At 36.5% G+C, this 24,225-nt stretch overlaps 1 protein-coding gene across 2 annotated transcripts in view; it reads right to left on the bottom strand.

Annotated features, from left to right (window-relative positions):
* LOC149786596 (alpha-mannosidase 2C1-like) overlaps nt 1–24,225 on the bottom strand; it is a 99,330-nt gene that overhangs the window by 56,762 nt on the left and 18,343 nt on the right. For both annotated transcript variants that reach the window (XM_089977098.1, XM_089977097.1), the window contains exons 7-13: nt 22,963–23,060; nt 19,809–19,900; nt 14,258–14,364; nt 11,083–11,193; nt 6,397–6,489; nt 5,145–5,261; nt 1,447–1,542 (exon numbers count right to left, since the gene is read on the bottom strand). In XM_089977098.1, coding sequence (XP_089833224.1) covers nt 1,447–1,542; nt 5,145–5,261; nt 6,397–6,489; nt 11,083–11,193; nt 14,258–14,364; nt 19,809–19,900; nt 22,963–23,060 — 714 coding nt within the window. The remainder of the gene's footprint in view (nt 1–1,446; nt 1,543–5,144; nt 5,262–6,396; nt 6,490–11,082; nt 11,194–14,257; nt 14,365–19,808; nt 19,901–22,962; nt 23,061–24,225) is intronic.

Consider the following 24,225-nt stretch of genomic DNA (forward strand, 5'->3'; position numbering starts at 1 on the left):
AATCAGTTGGAATAATACTAATGATCTTTTAGATGTTAGACATTTTGAAAATAAACATAATTTATAAAGAATAACGAACAAATTCGTTAGAAAAAGTGCTTTATTGACAAATAATTTCAACACGATTATAAAACGAGGATTCAGTCATTAAACAGCCCAGTACCCACCCACCTGTAGTTTTCTCAGTGTCTAGCAGTCATGGCATGACATATTTTGGGAGGTCCCTCAGTAACTCACACCCTTGCTTATTGTGCAATCTATGTTTTTGGACCTTGTTGTGCGCGAGTTATCAAGAGAGAGGTGAATTTAGTAAACCAAGGAGTTGCAGGAACTCTGTTGTAAAAGCCCATTTCCTGTTTGAAACTCACAATGACAGCTCAATAACTCATACAATACATATTCACAGTGATGAATGAGATCACACAAGATCGGAAATTCCATTCCCAGGTAGACAAATTGTTGAGAGGGAATTAGATTCCCCTATTTCACAAGAATGCCCAGGTGAGATGAGATTGTTCCTTACTGTGGGAAAACAAAACTTACCATGTTTTACAGAAGATTTTCATCCAGGCATGTGAGACAGTCCTGAACAAACAAACATTATTGAGGAATTTTTTAATGCCCATGGGCTGAGATTGTGTCCAAAAAGGTACAGCCTTTGGTTATCTGTTCCTTGAAACAAAAACTGAGGGATTATACGAGAAATTGGATAGATAGGAACATAAAGTATACATTCATCTAATCCAGACTAATCATAAATTCATCATTTTTATGGAATTGCAATCTATTATTATTTTTCCATTTTGAATTTTGGTGTTTATATGAATTTGTTTAGTTGTCAGAGGTCTATAACCAGTCTGATTTTTTTTCCCATTGGCTTTAGTACATACAAAAGCCTTGAATAAATCCTGAGAGAGTCTGGTTTGAGAACTCTCTCTGCTACCTGCTTGGAGAGAAATGAAGTGACCTCCTGCACTTAAAACCATGACTTTTACAGGATGCTTGAAGCTCTATAATTAAATGGAAACACAAATGAGGAGGAGGATAGATGAATGAAATCTGGACCCCCTCCAAAACTGCTTGGATTGACCATTCAATGTTGAGGAAAAATTTGATCCAAGCGTCACAAAAAGACAATACTGACATCAACTGGGAAACTCTCAGCAAGAGGTGAGGTTAATAAATTACTGGCAGTTGTTGGGAGGCTGGAAGGAGAAGACACTTTGTGACATGCATTGTCTTTTGATGGCTTTTGGTTTTGGAACAAATTAGTTCAACTACAAACAATGGTATAATCCATGCTATAGGAGTTTCTAAAGTTTAAACACAAATCAATAATTATAATGAAGAAAAAAAACAACAGATATCACAAAATTTATACATATGCCTATCTACTAATGCAAATGAGATAAAGAAAAATCAAAATACAAATTACTAGTGGAATACCTCTTTAACAAATCCCTTCATTTCATAAGAATCCCCAGGTGGAAAATGTGCCAGGACTTTACTGCCATCTATACCCTCCCACCAGAATGTATGATGCTGAAACACAAGTAACATCATTTTGATCAAATGTCAACTATCTAAATATGGTGAAGGTAATGGGCCAGTCCCATCTCCCCAACAACTTCCTGTCTGTCATTGTTCTTCTTCCCACTTCTTCATAACTTACATGTCTATTTCTAAAATGTCTTAATTTGTTATATTTTTTAACTCAGCTTACATTGCAATGAGTATTTTAAAATCTTATGACAGAACCAAAGGATCTCTCAAAATTAAGTAAATATTTCAATCAAAATAAAACTGTTATGGAACAAAATAGTCTGCAGAAACAAAAACATGGTAACATTGCTTATGCTTAACCAGAATGAAAGAAAAAGGACAATTTTTTTATGTCTCTGAATTTCAATGAATTATAAATTCAATAATCAGAAATCTTAAAACTGTTGTGTTGTATTCTATTTCCTGTTGTTGTTTTTTGCTGTAGCAACATACATGTATGCTTGCCTTGTCTTCAAAAATAGGAATTCTAAATATTTCATATCAAGAAGATCAATTAAAGAAGTGAGAGTTTGTTTCAATATTTTGAAACTGTACCTCTGTGTCCCATTGTAACGAATTATCTACTCTGGCCTAAAATCTTAACTTATAAATTTGAAGACATGCAAACACATACAATCAATATGAACATTAGGCGTTATGTAGATAGATATATATATATATATATATATATATATATATATATATATATATATATATATATATATATATATATAGAGTGGAACCCTGCTATAATGCGATAATTGGGGTAAAAAAAATTGGATTGCGTTATTATCAGGGTCGCGTTAATGCGGGCATTTTACGGCACTTTACTTTTTTCAGAGAACAACTCATTGGCACATATACGAGTATTCATGTCTAATGTGTATGATGAATAGGGTATCAACACCGTTTACTATCGTGCCGTCGTGGCATGCAGTTCATCTATAATGCATGTAATTTCATTGAAAAATTGCACACATATTTACAATATTTAATAATTTTTTTCCAGATCACTGTATCTGAATTCAACGTCTAATATACAACATGAACAAGAGTATCAACACGGTTTACTTGCCGTTTGATATCATACCATTGGGACTTGCAATTAATCCATAATATATGTAATTTCATTACCAAAATTGCATACATATTTAAACTATTCAATAATTTTGCCACACATCATTATGTCTGAATTCAATGGTAAAAATTAACAGCAAAATTAGGTTAAGAAAGACGAAACATGTGTACAATTCATTATGTTCTAGAGTCTATGAACGGTGTCTGTACAAATTTCATACTGATAACATTTTCTCATTTGCGTTTCCGTGTACATTTATTCATTGCAAATTTCCAATAATTAACGCTTGTACGCCTATTTGTTTGAACGACTACAGAAAGAATAATTAACAATCAACACAAGCTATCAGCGTGCATATAACTTTTACTTCAGATTCTGTTAATATCGAAAAAAACGTGAAAATTACTATAATAATTACTGCGCAATGTGCAGAGAACGACTTGCATTTGTGAACTTGCTTTTCCATTATGGTAAAATATTTTCATAAAAAGTAGGAAATTAATAACGAGTTCATAAACAAACACCATACCATTGTAAAACCCGAGAACTAAGTGCAGTAGGCCTGCAATGGTCACGAGTCATGTTTATAAAAAAATTTAAGCTGAATGCATGTACAATTTCATACCCTTTCAATCTCCACCTAATAAAGACGACATTATTTACTGATCAACTGATTGTGTCTAATAACACCGCCAAGCACAGCAAACATGTTTATTAAATTGTGAGAATCTTTTATCAACCACCGCATTGTCTGCTGCTTGGTTGTGTATGCAGTTAAAGAAGAAACACGTTGGCTATTGTTTGAGCAAAGATTGTATACAGAATTAATTGAAGACAATCACAATGACAACTTACTGGCTTTACTCATGGATCAGTAATATTTAACATTTTTGATAATGTTTATCTTGGCACAAAACTTCAAGAACCTGGTGAAATTGTTAAATTTCAGAAACCAAGTCACGATCGTATTAGATTTGAATTTGTAGGCAAACTCTTCCCCAAAATGATAATAAACATTTCTCGTACTTTAAAAAAAGTATTTTTCCGGGTACAAGAAAATACATGTACATGTATTTAATATTTCAGGAACCACGCCACGATCGTATTATATTCGAATTCATACACGATCTCTTCTCCAAAATGATAATAAAAATTTTTTGCGCAAAATGCAGAGAACAAATTGCATTTGTGAACTTGCTTTTCCATAACGGTAAAATATTTTTATAGAAAAAATAGGAAATTAATAACGAGTTCATAAGAAAACCCCATACACATGTAAAACCCGAGAACTAAGTGCAGTAGGCCTACAATGGTCGTGAGACATGTTTATAAAAAAAATTACAGTTGAACGCATGTAAAATTTCATACCCTTTCAATTTCCAGCTAATAAAGTCGACATTATTTACTGGTCAACTGATTGCGTCTAATAACACCGCCAAGCACAGCAAACATCTTGGCGGCTTCTGTTTTTTGATGTTTATTAAACTGTGAGAATCTTTTATCAACCATCGCATTGTCTGTCGCTTGGTTGTGTATGCAGTTACAGAAGAAACACATGTTAGCTATTGTTTGAGCAACGATTGGATACAGAATTAATTGAAGACAATCACAAAGACGACTTACTGACTTTACTCAAGGACCAGTAATAAGTAACATTTCTGATAATGTTTATTTTGGCGTAACACTTTAAGAACCTGGTGATATTGTTAAATTTCAGAAGCTACGCCATGATCATATTATATTAAAATTCATATGTGAACTCTTCCCCCAAAATGATAATAAACGTTTTACACACTATTTCTCGTATTTAAAAAAATGTTCTTTTCCGGTATGAGAAAAATACACATACATGTACTTAAAATTTCAGGAACCATGCCAACATCTTATTCAATTCGTATTCATGCGCAATCTCTTCCCCATAATGATAATAAATTTTTATACACTATTTCATGAACTTTGAAGAAATTTTTATTTTTGTCATGTGCGAATGAATATACAAAATTCTGGAAGCCATGCCACAACTGCGTTATATCCGAATTCACGTTATAGCAGGGCGCGTTATAGTGGGGTTCCACTGTGTGTGTGTGTATATATATATATATATATATATATATATATATATATATATATATATATATATATATATATATATATATATATCTTGTACAAAATTTAGATGGGGGCAAATATGACCAATGAGATCTTTCTGGTCAAACTTTGGGCTTAATTTGATTTCAACCTTGTTGATTAAGATTCAGGTTCACTGTTTCTCAACAAAATTGGCTATACCATGCTGATCATAAAGGAGCTAAGTGTTTTTGCCACAAAGACAATGAGGCAGCTGACTTCAGTTGGTCTATGCTGGTATCATTCTTGTGACCCTTATATAATGAGTCTACTGAGGTACAATCTCTTCTGTCCTGGTCTAGATAAAATAGACATAAATAACTTTTACATGTGATTGCAACAAAAAATTATCAACTGAGAAAGCACTGGGTAGTGTTCATTGGTTATATTATCTTACAGGAAACTTGTTGACAAGATTCCAGCTCATCTTCTGTGTCAAGAACCTGGTGATTCCACACTGCCTCATTATCTGTGGAAGTTGAGCAGAGTAACCAAATGTATCTGGCAGCCAAAACTGAAGAAAAAAAGAAAACATGGATCACGTCCCATCTTCAATATATCAAGATCTTTAGTTGCTTGTGAAATGACCATTAAATAGAAATATAAAAAGTCTACTAAAATTTACCAAATGATCATGAACTTTCTTGCTCCAAAAAATATTTTTACAATGGGAAAATGATTAACTTGCCTGTTAATCATTCTTATAAATGAGCAACAAACATTTAAGAATGACCAAAATATGCGTGACTCTATCAAAATGTGTTTCCAAGTACAAGATTTAAACTAGTTTTATAAGTAAAAATATCCCTAGCATACATAATTTTGTTACAGTTTTTAGTTAAAAGACCAGGCAAACAACAATTGCTCTGATTTGAAGAATACTGGTCAAGTCCCAAAATCTTTCTTTATAACGTTAATTCTAGGGGTACTGAGGCTTTTTTTCTCCATGGAAAAATAATTTACACTGCCTTCTTATTCTCTGGTACAACCATGTTCAGATTGATCACATTTTACTTATACGCTGTATTACAATCTACTAAGTGACACTGCTTACTAATACACAGATAAATAGTGAAAGAAAATCTCAGTTAATCATCACAGTCAAATGACTAAAGTCAAGTGCAAGAAAGTCGTTTTTGAAGGTCCCATTTTGTCTTTTACCTTTGAGTTTTAATGAAATCAACCACATTGGTCAACTGCAGAAATAAATATATGGATAGATACAAGTAAAGCAAGATAACTTCCCAATGTCACAACTGGGCATAAAATGTATGCAGTAAGCAGGGCCTTGTGGGTTACACTAGCTAATCAAGAAAAAGGTCAGCTTGGTCTCTCCCTGGAATTCAGGTCACATGATGTTTACTGGTACTAATAGTACAACTCAACCCTGGAAATTTATTAATGAATCAATGCACTTGATACATGACTCATCTTTAAAGTGTAACCAATGATCATAGGTTATTAGTTTTAAAAATGTAATTAACTTACTATATAATAATACACATAATATAGAAATACATAACAGAATATAGACGGAAAGGACAGGGCTGGATTTGGGAGGTAGCTGAGTTTATTTTCATAATGTGCACGTCATCAAGGAAACTAAATCAAATGAGAACTAACAGGCAAACAGTAGTAACAAAGCTTACCTCCTTGCATGTTACTCCAAACTCCTGTTGGAAGAATCTCTGCCCAAACAAAAACTGCCTAATAAAGGCCTCTCCACTAGGTATGTTTCCATCCTATGAAAAAAAGAGAGATTACATTTGTCAGCTAATTATGTGCTCTTTTACTGACAAAATGGCAGATCATACATTAGAAAAATGAAAAGGCTTAAATAATAACAACTTTTTAAGAATATAAACCCGATTACTGCGTAAAAATGTGTGAAACCTTAACTTTGTATGTAACATTATTGCACTAAGATGACAGAACTGAAACAAAATGAATTCTGAGTAATGCGAGAAACAAAGGTGTTTGAAACTTTGCCAGAGACAAATTCATTCTTTAAGATTAACATCACTAGATCAACACCTGGAAGGAGAAGGTATGCATCTGCCCCAAAATAGGTTAAAAAAAGTCAACATGACGTTTCATCTAATTTTATTACATCTGTGCAAGAATTAATGCATTTGTTTTAACAATGATCATTCAGTTAAAGGGTGAATTTTAGCCTCAAACATTTTGGTCTAACACAAAATGCTCCCTATTTTATGCTCTATTTGTAAATCTTTTCTTAAGTTTTAAAATCTACCATTGCCCAAAGAATATATTTAATTTTTTCAAACCTGTCAAGTTACTCAACCAACTGAAATACATGCATTGATAATCTCTTTATCTTCAAAAAGAGATAATCAATGCATGTATTTCAGTTAATTAAACTGACTGAAAGAATAGTGTATTATTATTATCTAAATTTTCAAAATTCTTTCAACTGTAATAATAAACTTTTCAAAAACTTCAAATCACAATAAATGGTGGACATGCAGATACACAGAATGAGTGTAGACTGAACTGTGAAGCTGCTTAACCCTGCGATGAAACTAGTAGTTTACTTCATATTTAAAGATTCATTTTTTTATGGTCATGAAAGTGATACCTATGAATGCAAAAACTATTTTGGGCATACTGATTTGTTATGAAAAGCATCAGAATGCATCATTGTGCATTAAAGGGGGTGAAACTGAAAGGCATTATTGTGCATTAAAGTGGGTGACACTGAAAGTCACCATTGTGTATTAAAGGGGGTGAAACTGAAAGGCATCACTGTACAGTAAAGGGGGTGACACTGAAGGGCATCATTGTGCGTTAAAGGGGGTGACACTGGCAGGCATCACTGTGCATTAAAGGGAGTGACACTGACAGGCATCATTGTGCATTAAAGTGGGTGACACTGACAGGCATCATTGTGCAGTTAAGGGGTGACACTGACAAGCATCATTGTGCATTAAAGGGGGTGACACTGACAGGCATCATTGTGCAGTAAAGGAGGTGACACTGGCAGGCATCATTGTGCATTAAAGGGGGTGAAACTGAAAGGCATCATTGTACAGTAAAGGGGGTGACACTGAAAGGCATCATTGTGCAGTAAAGGGGGTGACACTGACAGGCATCACTGTGCATTAAAGGGAGTGACACTGACAGGCATCATTATGCAGTAAAGGGGGTGATACTGACAGGCATCAGTGTGCAGTTGAGAGGGTGACACTGACAAGCATCATTGTGCATTAAAGCATGTTGACACTGACAGGCATCATAGTGCAGTAAAGGGGGTGACACTGACAGGCTTCATTGTGCATTAAAGGGGGTGAAACTGAAAGGCATCATTGTACAGTAAAGGGGGTGACACTGAAGGGCATCATTGTGCGTTAAAGGGGGTGACACTGACAGGCATCATTGTGCATTAAATGGAGTGACACTGACAGGCATCATTGTGCAGTAAAGAGGGTGACACTGACAGGCATCATTGTGCAGCAAAGGGAGTGACACTGATAGGCATCATTGTGCATTAAAGGGAGTGACACTGACAGGTATCATTGTGCATTAAAAGGGGTGACACTTACAGGCATAATTGTGCAGTAAAGGGGGTGACAGTGACAGGCATCATTGTGCAGTAAAGGGGGAGACAGTGACAAGCATCATTGTGCATTAAAGGGGGTGACACTGACAGGCATCATTGTGCATTAAAGGGGGTGACACTGACAGGCATCATTGTGAATTAAAGAGAGTGACATTGACAGGCATCATTGTGCATTAAAGGGGGTGACACTGACAGGCATCATTGTGCATTAAAGGGGGTGACACTGACAGGCATCACTGTGCACTAATGGGAGTGACACTGACAGGCATCATTGTGCAGTTAAGGGGATGACACTTACAAGCATCAATGTGCATTAAATGGGGTGACACTGACAGGCATCATTGTGCAGTAAAGGGGGTGACACTGACAGGCATCATTGTGCAGTAAAGTAGGTGACACTGACAGGCATCATTGTGCAGTAAAGGGGGTGACATTGACAGGCATCATTGTGCATTAACGGGGTGACACTGACAAGCATCATTGTGCATTAAAGGGGGTGACACTGACAGGCATCACTGTGCACTAAAGGTAGTGACACTGACAGGCATCATTGTGCATTAAAGAGGGTGAAACTGACAGGCATCATTGTGCAGTCAAGGGGGTGACACATACAAGCATCAATGTGCATTAAATGGGGTGACACTGACAGGCATCATTGTGCATTAAAGGGGGTGACACTGACAGGCATCATTGTGCAGTAAAGGGGGTGACACTGACAGGCATCATTGTGCATTAAAGTGGGTGACACTGACAGGCATCATTGTGCATTAAAGGGGATGACACTGACAGGAATCATTGTGCATAAAAGTGGGTGACACTGACAGACATCATTGTGCATTAAAAGGGGTGACACTGACAGGCATCATTGTGCAGTAAAGGGGGTGACACTGACAGGCATCATTGTGCATTAAAGGTGGTGACACTGACAGGCATCACTGTGCATTAAAGGGAGTGACACTGACAGGCATCATTGTGCAGTAAAGGGGGTGACACTGACAGGCATCATTGTCCATTAAAGGGGATGACACTGACAGGAATCATTGTGCATAAAAGTGGGTGACACTGACAGACATCATTGTGCATTAAAGGGGGTGACACTGACAGGCATCATTGTGCATTAAAGTGGGTGACACTGACAGGCATCATTGTGCAGTAAAGGGGGTGACACTGACAGGCATCATTGTGCATTAAAGGTGGTGACACTGACAGGCATCACTGTGCATTAAAGGGAGTGACACTGACAGGCATCATTGTGCAGTAAAGGGGGTGACACTGACAGGCATCATTGTGCATTAAAGTGGGTGACACTGACAGGCATCATTGTGCATTAAAGGGGATGACACTGACAGGAATCATTGTGCATAAAAGTGGGTGACACTGACAGACATCATTGTGCATTAAAGAAGTGACACTGACAGGAATCATTGTGCATTAAAGGGGGTGACACTGACAGGCATCATTGTGCAGTAAAGGGGGTGACACTGACAGGCATCATTGTGCATTAAAGGTGGTGACACTGACAGGCATCACTGTGTATTAAAGGGAGTGACACTGACAGGAATCATTGTGCAGTAAAGGGAGTGACACTGATGGGCATCATTGTGCATTAAAGGGAGTGATACTGGCAGGCAACATTGTGCAGTAAAGGGAGTGACACTGATGGGCATCATTGTGCATTAAAGGGAGTGATACTGGCAGGCAACATTGTGCAGTAAAGGTTTAAGCATAACTTTGATGTGTATCAATATCTGTTTTGTACAATTTCAAAACACTCTTTATGTTCAGCAATAAAAGCACAGAAGCTGCCAATATACTCTTAACTTGCAACATACTTTGTTGTTTCTGCTCAGTACTAACTGAGTGATGAACCAAAAAAAATTCTTTAATGGATAAAGCAGGTTTATATTTAGAAATTATGTGTGTGTGCAATTTGGATTTTTTTAATGTAGCTTTAACAATATTTCAGTCATATTGCTACAATGTCTGCAGTGTGGCAGTTTATAGTGATGTCTAGCACTGGGGCATCATGCCGCAGACATGTAGCATGATGTCCCACCCAGTCACATTATCCTGACACAAGGCCGACCAGTCCTAACACTAACCCCTTAATGCTGAGTGCTAGCAAGGCAGCCGTTAGTACCATTTTTCTGAGTCACTGGTATGACTCAGCCAGGGTTCAAACCCGTGACATCCCATATCCGAGGCGGACGCTCTAACTACTAGGTCACCAGAGCGGTCAAGAGCATCATGAACAGTGCACTATAAAAACACCCAAAATATGTTAGTCTGCTTGCTAGTTAGAGCTGACAGTGATGATTATTGACCAATGCATCTAAATGACCTTGACATATGGTCACAGACTGCATCCTTGAACTTACTGTAGAAAAATGTGGCCCCGTGTGGAAAGTCATCTAAAGTGCTTGCCTTTACTAAAAACTGACATCTCAGCTCCATCCGCATGGATCTGGTTCTCGAGCTCAGCCAATGTGGGGGCATGTGAGAAAGCCTGCCAGTAGCTTCACTTAGGTCAGTGGTTCTTACCAGGGTTTTTTCAGGTTCTTCCTCCAACAGTTATACAGCCTATCATGTGTTGAAAATGGTGTTAAACCCCCAAAAACAACAACAAATGTAGAAAAACATTTTCTTCCTGCCAACACCTTTAAAAACTGACTGCTTTCTCTCACTTCTGACTTAAGTTGGCTCAACAATAATGGCATACAAATTATACAATACTTTATTTTGTTTGGAACCTTACCATTTCCACCCATGTTGCTCCAACAGGTATAAATTGTCCCCTCTTTACAAACTTCTTAATCTCCTCGAACAAGCTTGGGTAGTGCTGTTTCACCCACTCATACTGCTGAGCCTGTTCATGGAAATGAAACAATACAAGTAGGAAATGTTTGACATAATGCGAAAATAATAAAAATATCATATAGAGATGCAGATGAAGCTCTAATATATAAGGATAGCAGATTTTTCAGACATTAATAAACCAATAATGAAGTCATAAACCATTTCATCATCTATTTATACTAAATTAAGAGCATATAAATCACAGGTAGATGTAATTATCCATTGCCTGAAATCCCATGATTACCCTGCTTACTGAATGAGATGGTAACAGTGAAACTAAAATAATACTTGGTGGATGGTAATCCAGTTTTAAGCACTCATACTGCATGTGTGTCTTTAACAAGGCTATAAATATTCAACTTCAAGACAGTCATCTTAGGGCTGTTCCATTTAAATATACATGGTACCCAGTGAAGGTATGTTTCTAAAAATATGTCAGGATACTCTGTTTACTCAGAGAGTTCATATGAAATTGATACAAAGTTCTAACTTGCATCCATGGGTGACTACCCCATATTAAATGTGCCTTCCCTGGGTACCAAGTATATTTTATTGGAACAGTCCATAGGCTAGACTTTGTCCTTTCCATCATTAAAATCATAATGATTGATGTGGCTTCCATTGTTTTAAATCTATATGTATGTGCAGGATATAAATAGTTGTTATATGTTTTCTAGGTTAAGTGGAATGTTGTGTGCTTAAATGGTGATTTAAAATATTTTTTCATCTTTCTGACTATTATGTAAAATATCCATTTGAATCCATGGTTTAAAAAATATTCAAATGTGCCGGTTACCAAATACAAAAACAGGCATCTATACAGGGCATTACAGTAACTTAAGTACTTAAAGTTTGCTTGTCAAGGTAGATTTCATTCTAGAGTAATCTCCCCTTGGACAGAAGTATTGGTGCCAAATCCTTTCAAGTGTTGGTTACTATTGTGTCAGGTGTACATGTTCTTCCTATCATGCAGGTGCTGAGAAGACTTTTGAATATGTGGCAATATTATGACTGGGTATTTACAGAATAATCAAAGAAATATATTTTCCTCATGAAATTGGTTCATTCTTAAAATGTGCTACCTAATCATAATGTTTTAAAACAGGTACAAGAAGCAGGGAGTCACATCTTTCTCTGAAGTTGGCAGGACCTCCAGTCTCATAATGTATGCAACATACTGAAGCAGCTTTGAGTTTCATGTGAGATACAAGCTAGAAAGAGCACATGGTTTATGCAAGGATGCAGTTTAGAGAAAACATATTCTCAGCCACAAATTCACAGGAAGTGGAATACCCTGTTTCATTATGTTACCAAATTAATGGGAAGATAACCTCTTGTGCCCTTCGTATAGGTTCCACCAGGCCAAGCAGCTATTTAGGAAATTGCCTCTCAGGTAAAACTTGAGAATGCCACCTCTGACCAGCATTAAATGCTTTGGATGATGTAAGTTATAGAAGAGTTGTGACAGACTGATATTCTAAGGGCAACCAATGTAACTTCATAAGCCAATATGTACACAAATTCAACTATACCTGGGTCAGTTCCTAGCTGGCTAAGCAGATAACTGGTCACATCCAAGATAAAATAACCTGGTCAGAAATATCATCCATTCCTTCATTAATTGGAAGGATTGAATGACATTTTCTCCTGATTAGCCTAGATCACATCAAGTAAAGTTAAGATGCCCCTGGGATGAGTGACCAGTGACAATCACCATCAGAGTCTGTGTCCCAATGGGTGGGAGCCTGTTCTTGGTGATGAAAGCATAGGCTGTCATGATAGAAATCTAGCCATCATGGCAGAACTGCGTGAAGATGAGGTGAACCAACAAGGCCAGTATCTTCAATGATTCTGACAATTTACCTGCACCACTGCATCAGAAAAACAGTAATTATGGTGCTATGTGTTTGCTAGAAGGCTGCCATGAACATAAACTGTCAAAACTGCATGTTCTCTCCCCATTTTGTGCCCTGGGTCAATGGTCCAACAGGAGGTTCTCTTGTCTGGTACCCCATTTTCTGTCCTCTTTCTGGCCATGGAATGATAGGTTAGAAGATAAAGCATATAATCTGAGGGACAGACTTGGATGGTTTTTAGCGAAATGGACACTGATAAGAATGGAGATCTCTTTCTGTGAATTACAGCTTCAATGCACATAGCTACAGCATTAGAAAGTTAGTTTTGAGCTCCCCTATTGAAAATATCAAACATGTGTGATATGACACTACGATGAGGAAGGGGTCTTTTTCTAGTTCTTAAGGGTTTAACACCATGTTCATTACACAACAGGCAATACATGACAGTATAACTAGTGAACAAAGAACCAAGGAAAACCCTGGCAAGAAACACCAACACATGGAGGAAGGGATCTAGGCTATGATCAGGTAAGTAAAATACTGCCCCCAAGACAATGTAAAGCATGATGCAAGCTAGTTGTTTCATGTCAATGCAGAGAGAATAAGGTTTGATATTTCCAGGCTCTCACTGTCTTTGTCAACAGCCAGGGCTTCAATCTAACAGACTGGCATGTGTGTCTTCTAAAAACGCCAACCTGAAATTTGATAGATGCCATCATTCCATGGATAACCAAAGGGCTTGTTGATAGGTCATCAAGCTGCCTTTCAAAGCACTGAAGCAAATCAGCAACTCAACCAGACTACAGAAGCTATTTTAAAATATGTTGGTATTCTTATTTAAAGAAATCAATGAATGTGGGAATTCTGGAAAAGGACCCTGATGAAGCAGGTCTAGGCCAATTAAAGAAGACTATTTCTGTTAATGCGTAGAAGGCTGGGTCTTAACTATTCATCATCTGAATAAAGACAGAAGAATGTGCTTGTGAGCATGCTCCTTAAACTCACCAAGAAATCTGATCAGTAGGATCATTTCTGTTGCAGTAAGTGTTGTTGGTTGCATATCTTACCACAACAAATGTTCCATAGTTTCTCTAAAAAGCAAATGAAGTACAAGTAAAATTCAGATTTTATTTTAAAAAATCTCTATTTCTAGGTCTGAACTTGTCCTTGGTTATAAATAATGAACTTTTAAAAAAATAAAGAAAATATAGCTCTTACCTGAGAACAGGTGAAGGCAAAATCTATGTATTTCTCCATCAGTCTAATTGAGCTACTCCAACTTCTAGCACATTTCCTAATGGTCTCTGCATAGGGCCAAAGCCATGCTGTCAAAACATACAAAAAACAATGGCAGCCATCTTCTTAAATAGTCATAAAGAAATACCTTCAGGACTGTCATCAAACTGAAACAGCCATAAAGCAACTGCATAAAAAGAGAATAAATGACTCATTTTTCAGACAATAACTTATCACTACATGATTCGCTAGATATATGTAAATTTATACAAACACATCAACAGTGTTCATGAAGGTTAGTAAAATCTGCACACATCTCCTTATCCAATTTTTGAACCTAATGACAATATACTATTATAAACAGAATTAAAAACTTTCAAATAAACCTGGAATCATGTGACTGTATAAATAATATATATATATAACTAAATTCAAATTCAGAATGAACACAACCTGATGAATTCATCATAAATTAAATGAAAAGTGCAAAGAGAAAGCAAAGAACGATAACTGAAAATAAAATGTAAGATGAATGCATTTCATGGATTTGAACATCAATTATTTTCAGTCAACCAATAAATTTCCAGCCAAAAGCACATAATTCAGGATCAAATTGTTTACACTGACAGACAACATTTCTCCCGTTATAATGTTGAGGCAAACATACAAACAACTGTCATTGATGTGACAATGGCATAACCTGTGATTGTGCAATCTTTATTTTAAAAAAGCCAAAATAAGTAAAAAAATTGGGTGACTGACTAATACTTTGTAACAATATATGTGCATTTGCTGCAGTCATCTTAGCATTTAATTTTAAATCCAATGTTGCCTTATGAGTTTTATGTATTTGGTATTTCACCAAAGCACATATTTAAAAAACAAACTATGAAACATGACATATATCTTCATTTAACATTCTGAAAGTGGAAAACCCTATTCTGGCAAATGTAATTTAAATTTTGCCCCAAAAAGCAAAACAAAATGATAAAAGGAAGTGATAAATTAAAATCAAAATAAATCTCAGAGACCATGGAGGTCAAATGATATGATGATAGATGCAATGCCAATATGAAAGGGATGCAAACAGAATACAGCATATAAACAAATGCACGATGCAATGCCAATGTGAAAGGGATGCAAACAGAATACAGCATATAAACAAATGCAAGATGCAATGCCAATGTGAACGGGATACAAACAGAATATAGCATATAATCAAATGCAAGATGCAATGCCAATGTGAAAGGGATGCAAACAGAATACAGCATATAAACAAATGCAAGATGCAATGCCAATGTGAAAGGGATGCAAACAGAATACAGCATATAAACAAATGCAAATGAAACAGAAATGAAGTACATTGAACCTATTCCATTTAAACATGCATGGTACCCAGGGAAGGCACTTTTTAAAACTTATGCCAGGGCATTCAGATTACAGAGTCTCTATAAAAACAATACAAAATTTTAAATTGCATGTAAAGTGCCTTCCCTGTGTCCCAAGTATATTTTACTAGAACAGCCCTTAGGTAAAATTACTCAGTTAGATACCCCTCCCCAAGTCGGGGTCACTTCAAAGAATAGCAGGTATTCTTTTTACCATTTCATTAATTGTCCAAAAAGTAAAAGTTGAATTGAGTAATTAACAAATTTGCAAAGCTGGAAAAAAAATCAAGTTCCCTAATTAAATGCAAAAAGAAATGGGTTTGTCAATGCAAAACTGTTTTCAGTATGATACAGTTATCAACATCACATCTGTTTTAAAAAAAACAAAAAATTTGACTGTGCATGGCCAGTTACTACTGGTCAAAGATCACCCATGGTCTTGTACACTTTTTGCTGACTTTATTCTTTTCTTTCATTAGCCCTTTACTGTAATTATTAAAAATGCACACAAATCTTTTTCCTTACTTAATATGAGTCAGAGGATTTGCTCACATAATTTTATGTCTAATCTCACCCAGTGTTCCTGCTATGACAAACTGGATAATTAGTGGCCAAGTCATTTCAAGCTAGGATGTAGGCATGATTTTACAAATATGGATATACTTAAGTTTGTAAACACTAAATTATTCCTGAAAATGTTCACTTTAAAATTCTATAAGCTGTGTCAAAGATGACTTCTTTATACAATGTGCTTAAACAGTCCTGCATCATAATTTGTCAAAATGGCTCTGGCATTAATTTCTTAATTTCATTTAAAAATACTTGATATTATTTAACAGAATATATGGGAATGCAATTTTTATAGCAAATTGTTTCTCTGAGAATACTTACCTGAGCATATTAACATTAGGAATGTAAGCCTGCAACCTCATAAATTCAACTCTACCAAAGGACAAAATTTTGTCTTTTCTGTCTCTATCATATCTAAAGGGCAATAACTCTTCCTCTCGTACCTTTAGTTGTTGCCAGTTTTAAGCTTAGAACGCTCACATAGCATGTTGGATGGGATGGTCTTCAAGTAATGTGACTGGGTAAGTATTTTCAGAGAAATAATTTATAACAAAATTTGCTTTCTCCTTTATTACATTGGCTGATCATAATAACTGTAGGAGAATAGGTATTAGATGAAGGTAATGCTGAGCATCCTACCTGTTACCTCAGATGAAGTTCTAGTGAAGAATGATTGGATTCCCAATGTAAACAATAACCTAATTTCCTGCAACACACTCTATGGTCACATGATCATAACCACTATATCAGGTTAGGAAAATGATTGCGGAGGTCTTCTTGCTGTCAAAAATGAACTGGCAAATCCGGTGAATCTATGAGGCTGTGTTGGTTTAATTAGGTCTGGTGGCTTTCTGGGTTGCAGCTATACAATCCACCAGTTTCAGATTTTTTTCTCGCTGAAGCTTAATCTCTGAGATAAAAGTTTCAGAAGGATGACTCTGTATGATAACCAACAGTTTTGATGATATTTCAAATCAAAACACTGCAGTGAATTATAGACTAATTGAAATTGCTGTAATTTCATGAGCTCAAATCATTATGAGGTGACCTTGATCTGCTGAGACAACAGAATATGACAAGCGCATAACCCACCTACATCAAAAAGACAGGGCTTGACAAATGATATCCCAATTTCCCATCTTCATGGATAGAAAGGGTCGTTTGTGGTTGCTATGTCTCGTCTCTTTGTACTTCCAGCAATGTTCAAGGGCACAGAGGGTATTGCATGGCAGAAGCTATCAACCTATCATAAGATGACAGGGAGCACATGACGAGTCTGCTCACTGATGGTAACTGGCTGTGTCATGAGGATAATTGAAGATTGTTTGGGTTGGCTGAAATAGCATGTAACTCATTCACCCTGCAAGCCAATGTTACAGCCATCAGGAAACAAGTTTTGTACAACAGCTACAGCGAGATCACCACTAATGGCTTGAACATCAATGAGTTGAGCCATGTTAGGAGTCAGGACAGATTCTGTTTTAGAAACAGGGTCACTGATTTTGGTTTATTCAAATAAAAATCTTTATCATGACAATGTAACCTGAATGTGTCAGATATCTTTGAGCAGCAACTTTTGATGGTAATTGGTGCTGTTTTTTTTTCTTAACCAGCCAGAAAAAAATGTTTGCTTGTTAAGGATCAAGGCACTCAAATGGATGATACTGATTGTACACCAGTCCCTAAAAACCAACCACTGGGTTGAGGGTCTTATATAATTTTTCTTCTTGTAAGGCTGTCCTGACAAAGCCAAACAAAAAAGATTGTCCAGGCCGGGGTGAAATGCTTGTGACCTTGATTGTTCAAGATGATTTGGTTCAGCTGTAATCTTCATGGGTAGGTCTATTGCTAGAATCAGGATATCAAAATTATCTTGCAATTCTGACCTCATATTTTCTGTTTTGATTTCGATCTTATGACTTGGGGAGGGGGAAGGAAAGGCACATAAAACGTTACGACTGATTGACAGCACTGCCACTGCTTAAGCATCTGGATCCATGTCCAGTGAGACAATGGTGGTCAACTTGCGGTTACACCTTGTTGCAAACAGGTCAATCATTGGATACCCCCAAATCACACAAATCTGACGAAAAATCAATGACTGAAGTGACTAATACATATGAATAACCTGACCCAGTCTGGACTGAACACAGAGTTGGCCTGGAATGTATCTGATTTGCACATGAATTGGTAACACCAATGAAGATGCTCCCAAACTAGAATGTACAGTCAGATGATATGGTGCTTCCACGTTTGAGGAGGTAAGTCACCATACAGAGTTGTAGGATTAGAGTTATATGGCTTACCAAACTGCTGGTCCTTTCAGAGCCAAAAGGCATTTTTAATTATTTTCATTTCTAGAAAGTTGATGTGAAAATGTCATTCCTGATTCCCATTTGCCTGTCACCAGGTGTGTTCTCCAACCAAATGTACAGGCATATGTACTATTGTCATTTCCACTTGCAGTTTCTCCAGTGGAATTCCTCTTGTAAGTCAACCATGTTTGCAACACTGAAACAGCAATGAATGTATCTTTGTCACAAGAGTGTCATTTTGGTGGAGTGGACTGGAAGATGGAGCCATTGAGCTAACAAAGTCACTTGTCACAGGCACATATAAAGATGACCCAGTGGGATCAGATCTATTGAATGAAACTTGGGGTGTAAAAGATCCCTTTGCCTGACTCACCTATATTTCCTACATTGTGGCAGGGTGGCAGGGCCCTAAATGAGGACATGGCTGGAGCAGCACTTAGAAAGCTGCCTGCCTCTGAACTTCTTCAATTGTTCCCCTAAACAGCAATGGCGAGCTAAATAGTCATTCTTAAAGCCAGGATGTGCTGCAGATTTAGCTACATTTTGTTCAAGTTCAAGAAAATTATACATTTCACAAAATGTCAACCAAATTTTTTAATAAAATGTATACCAAATGTTCACAAATCAATATTAGTAAAACAATTCCAAACTTTAGACTGGATGGGTTGCATTTCACACAAAAAGACTTGGAATAATGGAAGGCTTATTCATATGATAATGTGTATGGAAGCACAGCCTAAAAACTTTCAATACCTAGTGGTGGCAAGTGGAAGTAATAGGCAAAAATTACTGTCATTGGTTTATATGATCTAGTCAGAAGAAAAAAAACATTTTTTGTCTCTAAGTGGGGCTGGATTTGAGAGGTAGCAGGCTTATTTTTCTAATGTTAATTTGATCGGACATATATTCAAAGGAGAGAAGGTACTGTGTGAAGGAACTTTAAGAGGGCAATATATTCATGTATATTAATATGACAAAGTCTCATGGCATGAATCACATGCTTGAGGACTGCGTATTTACCTGTATTAATATGACAATGTCCCATGGCATGAATCACATGCTGTAGAAATGTGTGTTTACCTTAATCTCTATGGCAATGACCCGTGGCATGAATCACATGCTGGAGAAATGTGTATTTACCTGTATCACTATGCCAATGTCCCATGGCATTAATCACATGCTGTAGAAATGTGTATTTACCTGTATCACTATGACAATGTACCATGGCATAAATCACATGCTGTAGAAATGTGTACTTACCTGTATCAATATGACAATGTCCCATGGCATGAATCACATGCTGGCTATCTCCATTTTTCTGTGACAAGAACTCTTGTGCTATCTTGTGTGCCCTTAAAACGAACAAAAATATCTGTATAATTTATAAGTTCTCAATTTGTTTCCAAGGCACTTTCAAACTTTGTATCAACCTCGTAATAATAGCTAAACCTACCTCCCACCCCTGCCTCCCAAATTGAGAGGCCTGCTAAAGTCAGATTGAGATTGAGAAGGATGCCTTTAAACAGTACTCTGTCTCTTATCCTTTTACCAGCAATCTAGGCTACAACCGAGACTGGATAGGTCTGAAAGTATGTCCATGCAACTGGGCAAGCTGAAGATGCCATTCTTATGAAATACACTTATGTACTTGTCTAAAATTCTTCCACCAAATAGCAATGGCATGCCAAAAGGTGCCAAACAAAGCATGCTTTACAAGCAACTCTACATCTATAAATTACTTCATTTTTGCCTTGATGATGTATTTTTATCAGGTCTTGTTCAATGTCGTCATGTGACATAGGAGTAGTAGGTCAGTAAAATGGACATGATCTTTGTGCTGAAATATCAAAATGCATAAACTGTGTGCAGAATGAATGCTAAACATGTAAAGTATATTTGCTTAAGAAAAAATCACTGTGATCCTCTTCAACACTTGATCATCATAGGCTGTATCATCATAGGCTATGTCATCATAGGCTATGTCATTATAGACTAGATCATCATAGGCTAGATCATCATAGGCTATGTCATTATAGACTATGTCATCATAGGCTATGTCATCATAGGCTATGTCATCACAGGTTATGTCATCACAGGCTAGATCATCATGGGCTATGTCATCATAGACTGTCATCATAGGCTAGATCATCATAGGCTATGTCATCATAGACTAGATCACCATAGGCTATGTCATCATAGGCTAGATCATCATAGGCTAGATCATCATAGGCTATGTCATCATAGACTAGATCACCATAGGCTATGTCATCATAGGCTATGTCATCACAGGTTAGATCATCATAGGCTAGATCATCATAGGCTATGTCATCATAGGCTAGATCATCTTAGCTTGCAAAGGCTCATTGCAAAACTTAGTTCAGCATCAATGAATAATGAAGTGGACTGACAACCCTTCTTCACTGAAGATGGAGCAAGATATTTGGGTGCTAGGTAAGGAGACTAATAAAAGAAAACCACATGATGCCTAATATCCAGTTTGTTAATAGACTCCACTGACCTGATGAGGGACCACTCCAGTAGCCTAGAGGTTAGAGCGTCTGCCTTGGATGTGGAAGTTCATGGGATCGATCCCCAGCCAAGTCACACCAAAGACTCATATGTGGGAGGTTGTGCGTTTGAACCCAGGCTGAGTCATACCAAAGGCTTTATAAAAATGGTGCTAACAGCTACCTCGCTTGGTGCTTAGCATTGAGAGGTTAGTGTTAGGATTGGTCAGCCTGGTGTCAGGATAATGTGACTGGGTGGGACATCATGCTACAAGTCTGCGGCAGGTATGATGCCCCAGTGATAGACATCACTACAAACTGCCACACTGCAGACATCATAGCGATATGACATTTTTTTAAAAGCTACATTAAAAATCCAAATCACACACACACAAACACTTGATGAGGGAATGGAAAACATTGGAACTACAAGGACTAATTAACCATGGTTTGGTCTTTACTACAAGGGTTAATTGACCACAGTTTGGTCTTTACTACAAGGATTAATTGACCACAGTTTGGTCTTTACAACAAGGATTAATTGACCATAATATGACCTTACAACAAGACTTAACTGAACATGGTTTGGTCTTACAACAAGAATTAATAGATGATGGTTTGGTCTTCTACTACAAGGATTAATTAGCAATGGCTGGTTCCTTACTACAAGAATTGACTATGGTTTGGTATTTGCTTGAAGAATTGACCATGATTTGGTATTTATCAAAGTCCTTCAGAATTTATTTACTTTGCAATCATTAGGTCAAATTTACACTTTGATTACCCTTATAAAATATTTTGCTACACCCACCCGTACCTTAATTACTGTAAACGACCATCAAAAAATTTGGAATTAAAATTTTCTTTAGCTTATACAGAAAGACTAGGATTTTTTATTACAAGGTAATCTGATTTAATATTTTCAGAGCTCTTCTGTTCAATGGAACAACTTTCTTTCTTATCTTATTCTATTCTATACTGAAATGTTTATAAAATATTACATACTGTCATCATGAACCAGAAACTGAGCCAGCTACAATGAAAAAGCCAATAGATCTGAAACAAGTCAGGCTACAGCAATTGTTTTTTTGTGTTGTTTTTATAGAGTTTAATGCCATTTTTCAGCACAAGATAGGCTATACATGGCGGCCAGTATAATTGGTGGAGGAAGAATCTTGGAAAACCCCTGGAAGAACCACCGACCCACAAGAAGCTACTGGCAGGCTTTCTCATGTACCAACGTTAGCCAAACCTGAGACTCGAACTCACACAGACAGAGGTGAGATGGCAGTGATCCGTAACGGTGAGTGCTTTAGACCACTCGGCCACTCGCGGCCCCTACAGCAATCATAACAAAACACACATAATGCATTCACCTGTATATAAACTAATCTTCAACATTTTGAGGGAGTGCAGTTTATCAAACAAACTTTGACCACATATATTTTGTTTTACTGTAACATTTTATCTTGTACTACTTCATTTTCACATTTATTTGCAAGATTTTATCTCCTTCAGCTTTTTTGCACAATTCTCCATTTTTAAATTGTTAGAACATCACTTGTAATAGACACTGTACAATCATTACTGTATGAGGTCTAGAGTTGTTGTGAAATAACCAAGTGACTGTAATAATTCTGAATTATGGGACCCAAAGAATTTTTTCCATATATGCAAATATCAGATCTTCCATGAAAAATAAAAAGCAATTTAAACTGATAATTTATCATTTCTAAAGAAATGATCAGCAATCTGTACATTGAAACTGATTCCCAAATCAGGTGCAATTAACTGCATCTGAGCTACCAGTATAACATGGACAGCAGATATGGGTCTATACAATTCAAAGCAAGTTCTTACACCAACAGTCGCACATATATAAACAATAAAAAATACAAGAAACATACTTTTCAAAGGTAATTCGATCCTCAAAATTTATGGCGTTGATCATTTGATTAACTGTGTACAGTGCTTGGTAACCTCTCTCACTGCCCTCAGGTAAGTGCTAGAAAATTAAAGAAAATTCATCAGCTCTTAATATGAATATGTTGTGTATAATCCAGCAAACTATATTCATCATGTTACCAATGTCAAATGACTAAAGTTAGAAAAATTTAGTCAATATTTGTATATTGACTGGAATTTCTTATTCTGACATATAAAACATATTCTTCTCTGTATATAATTTCACCTTTGATTTCACCAATATCTACACACTTAAAATTTAGTTTTTATTCTCATTACAACATAGTAGCTACATATGTCAGATATAAATTTATTTTCCATTTGATATAGATTGTGCATTTACTAACAGGAAATACATGAAAATGAAACATTTGAATACAAAACCTTGACAAATTGTTGTCCCTCCCACCACAGATGCTGGAAAGGTGACTTGTATGTCGTATTTTCAAAAAATGTGGACTCAGTAATACACTGGGCAAGTTCTATCCAGTGTACTTTGGTCCTGATCACAATACAGACATTGCTATCTATAACTGCCATTTATTCATTAAATAGTTTCCTCTGCTCTTAAAAAACTACAACAAATCCCCATACTTTTCACTTGTTTCCTAATTTCACACAGTACCATTTTAGACGATCTACTTCCCCACTGACACCACTCAAAAGACTTCCCCCAGAAATCCTGCTATGGTTGCATATAAAGTTGTACCAATATATATTTGAAAAAGCTTAGGTACTGTTGTAAAGTATTCACTACATTTGATCTTTTGATACATTGCCAGGGACCACTAGGAGATAAGGTAAAAACATAATACCTTCCTGCACATGACTACCACAACCACAACCACAAGTATAATACCAATCATATCCAACTCGGCCCAGCAGTGTAGCAAAGTACAGAAAGCCAAACCGAGGCATTGACAAACAGAGTAGCAATAAAGTATCAGATTCCATGATACTGAAAAAGAATGAGAACTGTAAAAAATCAACCTTTATAACTATGTATTTTGAGACATAAATGTTTTTTTTTCTCATTGTCTCTAAAACCTTGAAACCAGAGATTTACTCAGAACATTTGTACTAAAACCTTTGAAAATGAGAAATTATAGACACCATGTCCACTCATCACCCACCAAAACAACTGTCCCAAATATGGATAAAATTCTACAATCAAAGTATCATAAATTATTTTTCTTCATTGCTCT

This window comes from Sinohyriopsis cumingii, chromosome 12 (assembly GCF_028554795.1).
Source record: "Sinohyriopsis cumingii isolate HCF-2022 chromosome 12, ASM2855479v2, whole genome shotgun sequence".
NCBI lineage: Eukaryota > Metazoa > Mollusca > Bivalvia > Unionida > Unionidae > Sinohyriopsis > Sinohyriopsis cumingii.